Source organism: Larimichthys crocea, chromosome XX, assembly GCF_000972845.2.
Source record: "Larimichthys crocea isolate SSNF chromosome XX, L_crocea_2.0, whole genome shotgun sequence".
Lineage (NCBI taxonomy): Eukaryota > Metazoa > Chordata > Actinopteri > Sciaenidae > Larimichthys > Larimichthys crocea.
Genome location: NC_040030.1, coordinates 1,346,581 through 1,360,917, shown reverse-complemented (window position 1 = coordinate 1,360,917; position 14,337 = coordinate 1,346,581). Strand labels below are relative to the sequence as shown.

At 42.4% G+C, this 14,337-nt stretch overlaps 1 protein-coding gene across 12 annotated transcripts in view; it reads left to right on the top strand.

The window, feature by feature from the left end:
- The window catches only part of magi2a (membrane associated guanylate kinase, WW and PDZ domain containing 2a), a 224,191-nt gene that overhangs the window by 165,152 nt on the left and 44,702 nt on the right, over window positions 1–14,337 (top strand). For all 12 annotated transcript variants that reach the window (XM_027272505.1, XM_010738926.3, XM_019278453.2 and 9 more), the window contains 3 exons: window positions 8,850–8,907; window positions 10,051–10,172; window positions 13,147–13,329. In XM_027272505.1, the coding sequence (XP_027128306.1) occupies window positions 8,850–8,907; window positions 10,051–10,172; window positions 13,147–13,329 (363 nt within the window). The remainder of the gene's footprint in view (window positions 1–8,849; window positions 8,908–10,050; window positions 10,173–13,146; window positions 13,330–14,337) is intronic.

Below are 14,337 nucleotides of genomic sequence, written 5' to 3'. Positions count from 1 at the left end.
CCTGATAAGCTACAAGCTCTTTTTTTTTCCTCCTCATTTTTATTCCAGCGCTTAACTATTGTTTGCTCACACTGAGACCAGTGGGACTTTGCAGTAGAGGGAATGTAAGGACATGAATTTCTCCATGGCGCAGGTGCATTTAACAGGGAAAAAAACAACAAGTTGTGGAAAAAAAAAAACAGCAGCTCAGTGAAATGGAGCCCAACACGCCACATCGTTGCCAAAAAGTGATGCAATTAAGTGATTTGTTGTGAAAGACGTGGCTGTTGCATTGACTTTTCCTGTCACGGTGGAGATATATTGGTTTGTTAATCATCTCCTAAAAAGACTTTTTGAATCGAGAATCTCTTCCTAATGGACACAAACAAAAAAACAAAACAACAAATCATCAATCTTTGTCGAAGCCAGCCGGTGCAGTTTCATCACAGATATTCAGCCATATGACACGCTGACAGCTATTAGTATGGATGAGCTCGTGCACTTGTCCTCAGGGATGCTTAGCATGTTGATTATGTAGTTACAGAAGCATATGCACATACAGCACTGAGCACGTGTACTTCATGTCAAATCTAATCTATTTTTCTAGGGCGAGCAAGTCGCAAGTCTTCATAAATAAACTATGAGTGAATTATATGCAGTAGTGTCATACCAAGCAAACAAATACATATTTAAGGTATGTGGTTAAACAATATTTGTTGTTTCATCTAGAAAATTATGGTAGAAAAGTGATACCAATAACTACAGAGTATCTCGTTTCATACCTTCTTTTTTTTTTGCCTTGTTAACACGGTGCAGCTGTCCACCCTGAAGTTTTCTTCATGCTTGATCACGGTACTCCTTAGACAATCCTTCTGCATTTTATACATTTTTTTATCAAACACCACAGGTGGGTAGTTTAGCCATAGTTCTGAATGCTTTGATGGTACACCGCGCTTGATTTCACCACCACAGAAAGTCGAAGAATGCTTGCTGTGATTGTCTGAGAGAAAAATCATGCAAAGACTCATTTTATTCAAGATCCGGGTACAAAAAAAAAGATCTAATGTAGGTTCGACTATAGATGTTTTGATATAACTTCGAGTAGCGATACCCATCCCTAATGAGAACTGTGTTTTCAAACTCAGGTCAAGTCATTAGTTATTCCTCACAAGACAGTCTGGTGAACTTTATAATCAGCTACACCCACATCTACTACTTATTACTCATAATACACCAGCATTTTAAGCATCCAAAGACACACATGTAGGTAAAATAGCGCCTTGTATTTATCATGGATACTATGAAATAGTGCCAGAAGCCACTGTTTTGTTTTTTGGGTTTCTTTTCTGCGTTCTCAAACCTGACAGCGGTGCAGATTGATGGCTGGCGTTGATGATGTGTCTCCGCTATGATTCATAGTGACCGAGATTTTAGTGTGACATACAATGAATGTGTTCAGTCACTGTTGTCGCAGTGTATCAGGTCTAACATCGATCAAGTCCCAGTTAAAAGTTGGAGTTTTCTTTTGTAAACTTTTGTTTACATTTAGTTTTACCAAAATGAATTGTATTCTTGAGGTTGAACAAATAAACGCTGAATGGATTTTGCATTTCTTGGCACATTATCAGCACCTTTGGATCAGTGTCATAGCGTAGCATACGTGTGCTCAAGATTTTCTTTTTGCCAAATAATGTTAATCCATCAACACGCTCAGCAAGACTCAGAAATTGCTCTGACGGGGACAGTTAGCTTCCCACAAAGCATGAAGCGTCCTTTATTGTTACAACTGTGTTTATTTGGGTTTTGATTCTGATTGTTTGCACATAAATTGGAAACTGTTTCTTCTTGTTGAGTGGGGAGATAGTTGAGTTTATGAGTGGTGGGTTACAGTGGTTGAGCGAATAATGAGGCTGAGTTCTGTTCATCAGCTCTTTCAGGTCCTTTGAAAATATTAGCGAGAGTCACTGCAGTAATTTTAGCTCTGTTTATATGTTATGTGTGGCTCCTGAGAGGAATACTAACAGTGATAAGAATGAAAATGATAGAAGGCTCAAAGGCAGCTTCATCGAGCAGCTTGCTGTGTTATATTTTCTAAATATATATCAGAGGTTGTTAGATCTATCAGAAGGTTAGTTGAGGTTTTCACCTGTAAGAAATTCTGCTGATCTTCACTGTGGACCTGGAACCCGAGATAATCTTAAAATAAATGGCTTCATTTTTCTTCAAACACCACTATTTATCACGTCCAACATGGTGGGAATTGAATTCACAGGTGGTCTGAGTGTATTAATGTTCAGTTGGGCAAGCAGGCAGCAGGTCCCTGCTACAAAAACACATAATACCTGCATTTAATTCTTTATTTCACCCGGTGAGGTGTGCAGCTCTATATGACAAATAATAAGCTTATTAAAATACATGCAACAGGCTGAATTCAGCACTGTGTGAAGTTTAACTAAGCAGCATGCGATTAACTAAGGCCTTGATTTTTAGGCTCTATGGATGGCAACGTCGGTACAAACCAAAAGAATATATGCATCATGATCATGATCATGACATTCAGACCACTGACAGGTGAATAACACTGATTATCTCGTTATTACGGCCTCAAAGTTGATGAAAAATGGGCAATGTGAGTGTGTGGTTGTATTTTAGGGCTATATGTGTAAAGTTTTGGGTGCGTGGGTTTAGAAAGAAGTTAAGCCCACCAGACCTCTGTAGCCCGCTCCTCATCTCTGCTTGAGGCTAGTGGCTCGAGGCTAGTTCGCCTCTACAAGCATAGCACTCCTGGTTCTCTGACCTCTGGGTAATGTAGTTTTGACAAGTAAGAAGAGAGAGTGGAATAAAACTCATCTGTTCAAATTATATTAAGGCTTAAAGTTATGTGTAATTACGATTGTTCCGAGCTGTTACAGGTGACTTGTTTGATCATCCAGCCTCAGCTCCACCTGTGTTTTAGAGTCTATGAGTATACGCTGACATGCCAGACATGTTCCTCACTGCAGGTTAAAGGTCATTTTATGTTATAGGGTATCAAAATGATATTAACCTCACATATATGTCTTTGAATTCAGAAAGCAAACTCAGATAATTAACTTCCTTTTTCTTGTCTGTGGTGGCATATACAGAGATTTTCCGGCTTAGCTTCCAGTTTGAGGGTTTAGATAATTGAGCTTGTACTGTACCTACAAAGAACAGGCTCTGCAGTAGGTGAGTTTGCACCACTGCTCACAGCCACAGCATACTAAACTCCATTTATTTGTCCAGAAGTAGTGTGTATGTTCTCAAATCAGTGTTCCAAAAGAATAACACCTCGACCAGTGGAGGTTTTTCCCCCCTGTATTGACTAGTAGAAACTTTAATTAATCAGTTGTGGGAAGTTTTTCGCATTGAACTCACTCGCTCGAATGTGCGCTGCATTCAAAAGTGACATGATAAATGAAGCCCAGCACAGTGCAGTGTATCCAGCAGGAACGGACTTTAATTTTTGGTGACTACAAAAGGCCCTAGGTGCTGAAAATGATTCGGTTGAGCTCGGCTTGCTCCTCAAAAGATGGAATAAAAAAAAAAAATAGAGAAAGAATTAAAAAAAGAAAACAGGACATGGGTAAATCCCTATGGTGTCTGTAGGCTGTGTGGTTTGCCAACCTGTTCCTCAGACCAAATTAGAAAAAGCAGAATAAAAAATGTGAGCATGTGAGCATGAAGCTTACAAAAAAGGCCTTTTCTTTGAGGCTGCATGTACGAACATGGCATGAGAGGATACTTTAAGGAGGAAGAAGGTGTCGAAAAGAAAGAGAGAGATTATTGAGCGGTACTGGGGAAGATAAAATGTGGCAAAGATGCCAGGACGCCTCCTGCTGGTAGTAAGTGGCGCTCCACCTGTGACTGCAGGATGGATGTGGTGGCATGACTCGAGAAACACAAGAGCTCCTACCTGAAAATTTCACACCGGCTTGACATTTCCTTCCGGGAACGCATGCAGCTTGCAAGTGATAAGCTATGTTGGCTTTATATGGCACACACACACACACACACACACACACACACACACACACTCTTTATTCTTGTCCTGGGAAGTAAGCAATCCATTGCAGGCTGCTGACAGAGAGGTTATATACAGCACTCAGTGGAGCCAAACAAAAGAGAGAGCGAGCAAAGAGACAATCCTCCTAAGTTCAGCATTTATCAGCACAGTGCTCAGTGAAAGTAACAGCATTTCAGGGTGTGTGTGTGTGTGTGTGTGTGTGTGTGTGTGTGTGTGTGTGTTTGATGCTGCAGCCATGATGCCACATCTTAAAGAGAGACTGTAACTTCTGTACAGTGGTAACAATTACACGTATCTCACTTCTTTTAAAAGTTACACTGGAGATATAAAGTGGCAACAGAAAATTTGAAGAAAATTCAGGGTTTTTTTATTTTATTTTGTTTTTTATTTTGGCCACCGTCAGATTTGGAATCGGGTTTATTGGCATGTAGGACTTTGCCATGGTATTTCATTTCCAACCAACATTGTAGAAGAAAAGAAAAACAAGTCCAGGAAAAATCAAGAATCATAAATAGAAAATTGAACAAAAATTTCCCTGTGTGGAGTTTTTTCACGAGTGCGAATGGTTGTATATCTCGATGTGTGATGAACTGGCGACTCATCCAGGGTGCAGCCCGCCTCTCGCCTGATGCCAGCTGGGATAGGCTCACATTTTCCGCTATTCTGGATATTCTGGATATAAACGCTTACAGGAAAAATGGATGGATGGAAAATATTTTATTTTAAACTGAAAAGAGCTGCACAGTCTTTGAAACAGTCAGAACTATTGGAAACAATAAGACTCTAAGTTAAGTTACATTTAAATTATAATAATAGTTTGAGTTCAATTATATATATTATATACCACTCCTATATCATTTGTTAAAGTTACTTTCTCATAGCATATTATAATGATCTAATAAACAAAAAGTTTAATTCATAAAATAAAAGCTACTTATGTTACTGTTTTTCTAGTTATGTTATGTCCCCTCTATGTTTTAGCATGTAGCTTCACTTCAAACATCAAAAAGTTTGATTTATTAAATGAGAGCTTAGCTCAACAGAAAGATGAGGATGTATGGGTAAAGTCTAAAGTTGGAAAACAGATGCGTAAAAATATGTATAATTATGACTAAAACCAATGAGCACATTTACAGAGAGCGAGGTTAACTGTTTCAGTGGCTAAACATCGCCTGTCTTTAGCTCCAGACCTGACGTATCAATCTTCTAATGTAATGTTTGGTGACATCACATGAGAACAATAATTCAGATGTTTAGATCAGACCTCGTTTCAGTGTCGCTGTGTTCCCAGATTTTGGCATTTGTGCACAGCGTTGTCTGGTGACAGCAGTGGATGAAAAGGAGTTGTAACAAACCAGAATTGTCCTTTAAGTGACGTGTGCAGCTCCAGTCCATCGTCCTCCTCTCCCTGCTCCTGCAGCTCCTCCTGTGGACGTTTTTTAATAGAAAAGCTTTTCATTCAGGTCTGCAGAGCTTCACGACAGCCCTTTGATCTCCTGTGTGTGTGTGTGTGTGTGCATATGCAAAATGACTGAGAGTGTGTGTGTAAAAAAGGTAACAGTGTGTGTGTGTATGGTGCCCAGTAAAGGTGAGAACATGAAACACTTTCTTTCATATTTAATGAGTGGAGATGGGGCTAAGGAATGTTGCAGTGTTCGCAGGAGGTATTCCCGTGGGCTGTCAACCTGCTCGCAGCCCTCTGCTATATCACTCACAACCGTGTGTGTGTGCGTGTGTGTGTGTGTGTGTGTGTTGTAAGTGTGCCTTTTAGTGAGTGTGCAGGGGAAAAAATAGTGCGTCCTACTGAAAGTTTAATAATTTGTTTTGAGGGGATGGGGGCAGGGGTTCAGAGAAGCATATGGCACGTGCACGAGCACTGCACCAGCATTGTTTTGATATTTCTGCTCTGCGTGGGAGGACTGGGAAGGATGGGAGTATGCATAGCAATCCTTTGTAAACTAGGCCAAGCAGTAATAAGAAGTGCATTGCAATGACCATACAGTGTATTATATCCTCAGTGTTTCTTACACCTCCATCAGCCTGGAGGGCCCACAGGAGCCCGAGGTGCTTCGGCGGTCCCTCTGGTTGCTTCCCTTCCTGATTAGGAAGCATTTTCTCTGCCGTTATCGCCGCTCTCATCCTGATTAACTTCGCATTGTCACTAATCAAAGCCGGTCTGATTCTAAGCTGAGCTGCACTGGAACACGCTGTCCCTGAGCTCCGTGCCACATTCAGCTCGGATGCTATTTCAGCAGGAGCTTTTTGAATGATCGCGCTATTATGCTAAAACACTGAGGGTCTCCATTTGGGAATATTCTTTAAATTTTAATTGCTCACATCCTGAAAAGCAAACAGGGAACTCCTTCTAGATGCTTTTAAGAGCTGTGCTCTGACAGTGAGATATAGGCGTAGGAAAGACGAGAGGGCAACTTTGAAAGTCCTGTCCAGTATGACTGATGAGTGTCAGGGGTTTAGAGAAGATCGGCTTTGATCGCCGGGAACAAAGGCAGCATCTTCTGCAGTGCAATACACACACAGAAAGAGGCCAAGAGAGCGGAAATATCTATGACTTTGGAGTGCTTTTGAAAAGTTAGTGGCCACTTTGGAAAGTTGGAACTATTTACTCATAACTATTTACTATTTAGCCTCGCTAGAGTAGTTTGTCTGTCTGTACCTGTGTTGTAGTGAAGACCACCTAAACCGAAACCATGTCATGACCGAGACCTGAGTGTATCCAGACCAAGACAAGACCAAGACTTTGAGGAGTTGAGACCAAGTCAAGTCTTAGAAATCTGAAGTTATTGGTTGCATTTGTAGCAGGAAGTTGGTCATCCAATCACATCTAGTCAGAAATGATGTTAATAAGTAAATCAGACAATGCACAGCCAATCTATTGAGCATCCGTCCTATTATCCGGGGTTGGATCGCGGTGGCAGCAGGTTTAGCAGGGCGTTCCAGACGTCCTTCTTCCCAGCAACACATTCCAGCTCCTACTGGGGGATCCTGGGCGTTCCCAGGCCAGATGGGCTTTGTAGTCCCTCCAGCAGCATCCAAAGCAAAGCATTCTGACCCTTTATCCTCTTTGTTTACGACCAAACGAAGACATAGTGTGGTTCCAAGACGGGACCTTTAAAAAGTGGTCTCAAGATCCAGACCATTCCATCACTTTGGTCCAGATTTAAATCTCTCAAGAACCAGGGATGGATTGCCATGAACTTTTGTAGAGACATTCATGGTTCCCAGAGGATGAACCTTAATGACTTTCATGAAGCACCACCAGCAAGTTTGTGGTTCTGATTCAGATATCTCCATAACTACTGTACAGATTGTTGCTACATGAAGTTTTTATTATTCAAACCACCATGTTACAACTTTGAAGGTATCCATTAAGAAATATAAAACTAGTCGTGTAAAGTAATCTGAAGGCGTTTGTAATGTAATTTTATCAAACTTTTCACAAATCTTCTCGCCACCTTTGTAGCAATTTGACTCAGTCTTCAGTATTGGCTTGTTTGATGGTAAAAATAAAAAATCAGGCATTGAGTAGGAAGAAGATCCTTCTAAAGCATGCCGAGCTAACGCAGAATACCAGAAGTCAAGATGATCCCACTCATTATTTCAATGTTTGATCAACTTGCTTCACGGATCTCGTTGTTTTATGTTGACGTGCACACTTGATCATTTTGTCAGGTCATTCAAAGTTGGAGCACTCTTTGATACGAGTCACTCAAATTCTCCTCACAGCATCTGTGGCGTTTGATCCGTCTGTAATATGTCAGTAATTGGTCATCATGTGCAATTTGTCTGTTGTTTGCATTGAGTCTTTAGCTTGTAACATTTGGAGCCAAACTGTTAAACACTAATAGAAATATGTACAAGTTGATTCTGTGAAAGTTCAACACCCTCAGGGTTTGTGCTCGCTCTAGCTGGAGCTGCAAAGTTCCCAGATCAAAACACAATATTTACAGCACAGAAAAGATGCGGCGCATAAATATTTTACTCGTTTAAATTCAGCCACTAGATCTATCGATATTTGGTGTTATTTTTCTTGGACAGGGACACATTTGATGCACAACTTTAAAGAGCCAGTATCCTCTTTAAATGTGACAAGTTTTCAAGAAAACAGTTTTTTTTTTATGTCATGCCAATTTTTATAAAAAGATTTTTTGAATATTCAAAAGCTTGAACATATGGCCCGCTCAGACACAACATCAATCCATCTAGTTAACATGTTACTGCACCGTCAAATGCTTGGTAATCACCAACAGCCAAATGATGTTGTAAACTAATTCTGTTGATGTTTTCATGCAAAATCAATATGCCGCTGCGAGTTCGTTTAATAAATTAGCCTTTCATTACTGTTGTCTTCCAGTTAGAAAAGTCTATTTATTACAAATCAGAAGGTGTCAGACTCATTTCAGAACAATACTTCCAACTAACCAGTGAAGTATGTGAGGTTCTTTGGTGTAACTGGCAGCAAGTGTGGGCCTGAAATAGCCTCAGAAGTGATAAATAATGTAGAGGGATGCTAATGTGCAACAAGACACTAACCTGTCTGACTTCACAGACGTAGAGGGGCACCTTGAATGCCGTCACAGCTGCATCGTAACCGATAAACAACGCTGGATAAAAGTTTTTATGACCGACCGTGTGCTGCTAACAAGACTAAACATGTACTGTATAATCCAGAGTAATTACAGACAGTAAAAACGATGCTGTAAACTAATTCTGCCACAAAGATGTTTTCAAGATCAATATGCTGCTGCAAGTTCATTGAATAAACAAGCCCTTCATTATTGTTGTTGTTTTTTTTTTCTTTTTACAGAGCTTCCGTACGGCTGGGAGAAAATCGATGACCCCATTTACGGCAGCTACTATGTCGAGTAAGTCGGGTACATCTTTAATATATAATGGCTTGCTTTTGATTTTCAGTGAAGCCCGGTGGTGCTGTATTAATCATATTTATAAGGCTGCATCCAGGAAGCGGTTCCTCCCTTCTCGCCCGCCCGCTGACGGCTCACTGTTTGTTTGCAGTTTGAAGTTTATTTGTCCGCGTGTGCTGATACATATTTCCGTGTTATCCCGCCGTCTGAAGCACCCACCGCTGCATCTACATGTGTAGATTAGTGAGAGATCAGCGCCTGAATCTCTGCTCACATCCACATATTTGTGTTCCACATAGCAACTGCTGCAGTAGCCTGTCCTCTCTATTGAACTGCATGTCCCCTTCCTTGTTCGGAGGTGTCATTTCTTTAGCTGGATGCTCTCCACTCCGGGGCGTAGGGACGTAGGCTCTATTTTTAGCCGCTCAGGGGGAGTCATTTGGCTTCGACTTTGCTTAAGAAAAACCTCCAGAATGACACTTGACTGCTCCCTGCCTCGCATGCAGCACTCAACCTCACGGGATGTCTCTTATTGTCTTGCTTTGTCGTCACGTGAATATCATGAAAGAAGTTGTCAGACCTTGAAATTATGTAACTATGTAAAAAAAAAAAAGAATATAGTCAAGCTGTTTTGTAATTAGCACTGTGATCCTGGGGTGTTCATTAAAAGATAAGGAGAGGAGAGAAAGATGGTTTGTGTTTATGTTAGAGCACAATGCACCCTGAAAGAGTGAGGGAAGTATCTAATGATGGCTAATTATTTCACACTGGCAAATTACAGTATTTGTAGTCATTGACTATCTTCCCCCTTGCAAACTAAATTAAAACCGGCGTGGGACGTTAAAGGAAAATCTCTGTTTCATGTGTAGGTTTCCTCCCAGTCACTGATTCTCATAATTCTGCTTATAAGATGTCAGATGTTTGTTCTTTTTGTTGCCTTTCTGTGGCTCTGTTACATAATCTTTTTGGGACCGGCCATTTAATTAATCATCATAGCAATGGCTGCTTTAGCGCCGGGACTTCTTTTAAGATCAGATCTTTGCCGAGAGGGTGGCTGAAGTGAAGTGCAGCAGGATAGTGTGACATCTGAAATTTCTTCTGTGTTTTGTTTTTTTGTTGTTGTTGTTGTGGTGGTCGCCGTAGCCATATAAATAGAAGAACCCAGTTTGAGAACCCAGTCCTGGAGGCTAAAAGGAGACTCCAGCAGCAGCAGCAGATGCAAAGCCAGGGTCTGTCCTCACTGCCCCTTCCCACCATCTACAGAGGTAAGACCAGCGTGCTGATATCTTGCACAAAGAAATTCCTACTATCATACTTATTATCTGTCTGTATGCATGTATGTATCTAAATCGTGCTATAGATTAGTACATTTCAGATCAATCATTCGTTTATGTTTTATCCTGTTTTATCTGTTTTTATTTCATTTCATCCAAAGATATTTAAAAGTGCAGAAACATTTGATGTAATTGTAATAGACAAAAAGTTTTAGTGGATTATATGCATGTAAATTAAGGTTCGTCTGGAAACAACAAAAAAAAACCTATTTATTACGACTCAGAGGGTGTGAAATTGGAAAACTCATTTCAGAACAGTAATCCAACTAATCAGTGAAATCTGTGGAGTTTTTTTTGGTGTGACTGACAGCAGCGTCGGAAAACTTTTACTCAAGCTAAAACGTGTCGCTAAACTCTCCGACTTCATTCGTTCTTTATGAGTTTTTGTCGCTGTGTCATGCATACAAATACGGGCGTATGCCACGAATTCATACAATCAGATCCAGAAGGCTGTATTTAAACATTAAAGATCTTCATGACTACAATATAATTCATAAAACACAGACTGGTAATAATTAAGGGAACATTCAGACAGGATCCACGCAGGTTTTTTCCATTCATTTGAGTAGATGCGTGCCAAAAATCACAGCGACCTGCAGCTGAGAAGCCAAGCTAGGTCCAACTTTTGGAAAAACCTAACCTGACGTCATGCTGTGACATGCAGACCTGACACTGAGACTATCCAGGTGGATTCATGGATTAAACTCTGATACTCCACCTGTTGTGTTCTGGCTTTGTTTATTTCATGTACCCGGTTAACAGAGGTTACATTCAGCACAAATAGACACACCCCCGGCATCCGACTGCTGCACAACCCTGCAACGATTCAGATCGTAACCTAAATACGAAGTAAATAATCCATCTTAGGTTCTTTTCCAGATTTAAAGGTACAGTGTGTAAGATTCGGCAGTATCTGGTGGTGAAATTTCTGATCGCACTGAACTCAACAGTCCGAAACTTCTAACAAAACACATGGTGGACTCCGTGTAAGAGGACCGCTCCATATGTAGATATAAAAGACTATTAAAACATAAAGATTAGATTTTTAAGGCTATTATATATTTTTGAAAACGTAGTTATACTTGTTATGTTATACATCCCACCTCTGACAGTAGATCACCCTCAAAGTTACACACTGATGAACCTTTAATAGAACATTAACTTAACCGGATAATTCAGGGTTATGTCGTGCCACTTTGTATAAATTAACACTTGACGCTGTTGGTCTGAGTTACAACCAAGCTCGTTAGGAACAGGGCTACGTTGATCGATCAGTTCGCTCTGGAGCCTCAGTCGAGCTCTCCGAGGAAAGCCAGCGCTCCGCTGGGACTGGTAGTAGCTGCTCGTATATAAATATCTCTATCTCTCTGCCGAGTGAACATGTGGGTTCAAATGTGATTCACTGTTTTGTTTAATGACCGCTTTGTTGCTACCTGATTCCAGCTCTAACTCTCCACCAGCCATAGCAGTCGAATGTACTGCTTGGGGAAAAAAAAAAAAAAACCCTGTCTGGACTTGGTGAAGTGGAGGTTTGTTGCCATAGTAACGTAGTAGTCCACCTCTCTGAGTTGAGAGCCTGTCTCCGTGGTTACACTCTGTGTACATTCCAATGAGGCTCTCTGTCCTCCCTCTCCCACACCTACACCTCCTTCCTCCTTCCTCCTCCTCCACCACCACCACCATCACCACCACCTCCTCCTCCTTCTTTTCCCTCCAAAACTTTGACGCCAGTGGAGGATGTCAGCCCCTTTGCCACCCTCCCCAGACCCCCACCCCTCGTTCAGGTCGGCCCGGTGCCCGAGCGCTGCCACAGCCTCGGCGACCTCTCCCGATCGCCGACCCTGGGTCGGAGGGCGTACGCTACATCCGCCTCCGCCGACGTCTCCCCGCTCCGGCGTGTTCTGACTCGGCGGATGAATGTGTGCCCTCACCACCAACACCACCACAACCAGCAGCAGCAGCAGCAGCAGCAGCCACTCCACACCTCCGCCTGCACTGTGGTGCTAGAGCAGCCTGTCTGTAGCCCCTTCTCCCTGTGGCACTTTGTCAGTAAGTAGGCCAAGAGAGAAGCAAAGGAGGCTGACTGCCGTTCTCATGGCTGCCTGCACTCGTTTGACTTGACATAAGCATGCTAGCTCGCAAGCAAGCCTTTTCCCTGGAGGCAGTCGAAGGATTTGTGTGACGAGCGCGTACTGTGACTCGTCTCATCGTCTGGCGTAAGCAGGCAGGAGAGTGTAATCACTCGGTCTGTGTCTGGACCAGTGACGGCAAACGGTGTATGTAAACTAGAACACTAGCCACGTCTCCCTCAGAGGTGAAAAGATCGGAGACTTGGTTATGTGTGACTAAGCTTGTTGGCTGAGATCCTCTCATCCCTACACAAGGCGACCCTCCCAGCTTTCCCTCCTTCAGAAATCTCCCCAGTTCTTCCGTAACCCGCTCAAGCATCTTCTCTCAGAACTGATCCCTGATTGACAGCATGTCGTTTTGCCGAGTTTTTTGCCGCTTCCCTCAGTGATGGCGCTGAAGACCTGCACCACTGATGCTCTCTGCACACAATATCCCAGCATGGGAGGAGAGGAACGGATCTAAGTTTAGTATGTTTGGCGTGTGCCAAGAGGGGGATGTTGCATTTGTACCCTGCACGGGAGCCAAAGCCAATCACACCTGCATCTTTCAGCACCACAGATCCACCTCTGTCCAAACTCGCTGCCAGTTTTCCTGTGGCTACACCCGTGTGTTTCCGGATAAGCTTTTACCCATGCCCCCCCCCCTCCTTCTCCACCCTGTGAGCACTGCCCTGCACCAGCTTTGACGTCCTTTCAATCTTTACGTAAAATTCGGGTTTGTATTTGGGTTCATGTGTTTGTTTGTGTGTCCTTTTTATTTTATTTATTTTCTATAGAGAAGCCGCTGTTCACGCGGGACCCGACTCAGCTGAAAGGCAGTTTCTTGTCCACATCACTCCAAAAGAGCAACATGGGCTTCGGCTTCACTATTATCGGAGGCGACGAGCCTGATGAATTCCTCCAGGTCAAGAGCGTTATCCCTGACGGGCCTGCTGCAGCTGATGGAAAGATGGCCACAGGTAAGCCTAAGGCATGACCGAAGCACAACCTGTGACTGGAACAACAAAAACATTGAACTTTTATTCAACCAGAAACTCTCTAGAGAGTCACCTCATGGCGTCACATATTTGACACACAGCCGTTAAAGAACGCACACAGTCAATGAACAACCGTCACCTTACATAAACTACAACCTCAAAGGCACAAAAAGAAGCTTAGCCTTGAATTCATTCCTGCGGTAGCTGCTTCATTTATCAGCTCCACATTTTTCCACCTTCACCTTTTCTTTTCTTTTTTTTTTTTAATGCAGTGCAGCCTACACATATTCAAATTCAAACAAAATATGAGCTCACCCTCAAACACAATCACAAAAATATGCAAATATGTCGTGCACGCATGTGTGTGTTTGCAGGTGCAACTCTCTAGAGTTGTGTACGCGTGTGCACACACGTGTGAGCGCCAACTGCAGAGTTTTGCTCTTCCATTAATCATAAAGGGGACCATAGCTCCTTGCTGTGGCCACATGGGGGTGGAAACCGCAGCACTGATACACACAAACACACACACACACACTAAGACAGACCAGCTGTACTAAAAGGTCAGGGGAATAGAGCCAGCAGGTTCGCCAGTGCTCTCAGCACGCGATGATGGTTTTAGTTGTGTACGCTGGAGCTTATACTTGTCATCTATCATACGTAAAGTAAGCTGGTCAGGGAGTTTGCTCCGTAGTAAAGCCGGCTCCCCACAAAACACTTATGAATTGTTACATTGTAGTTACGGACGTCTTTCAGTGCATTAGATCATAAATCAGTCTGGGTTTTTTTAATAAATGTGTGGCTGCAGTCCAGAATAAATCACAATAAAGCTTGTCCTGACAATACAAAAACATTTTGGGTCCTCTCATCCTCCCTTTCTCTTTCTCTTTTATTCTTACCCTAGAAATAACAAATCCCTCTCACATCTCTACTATCCAACCTCCCCTCTCCTCTCCACCACTTCTTCCCTTCAGCTCATCTCCATCTCTACCT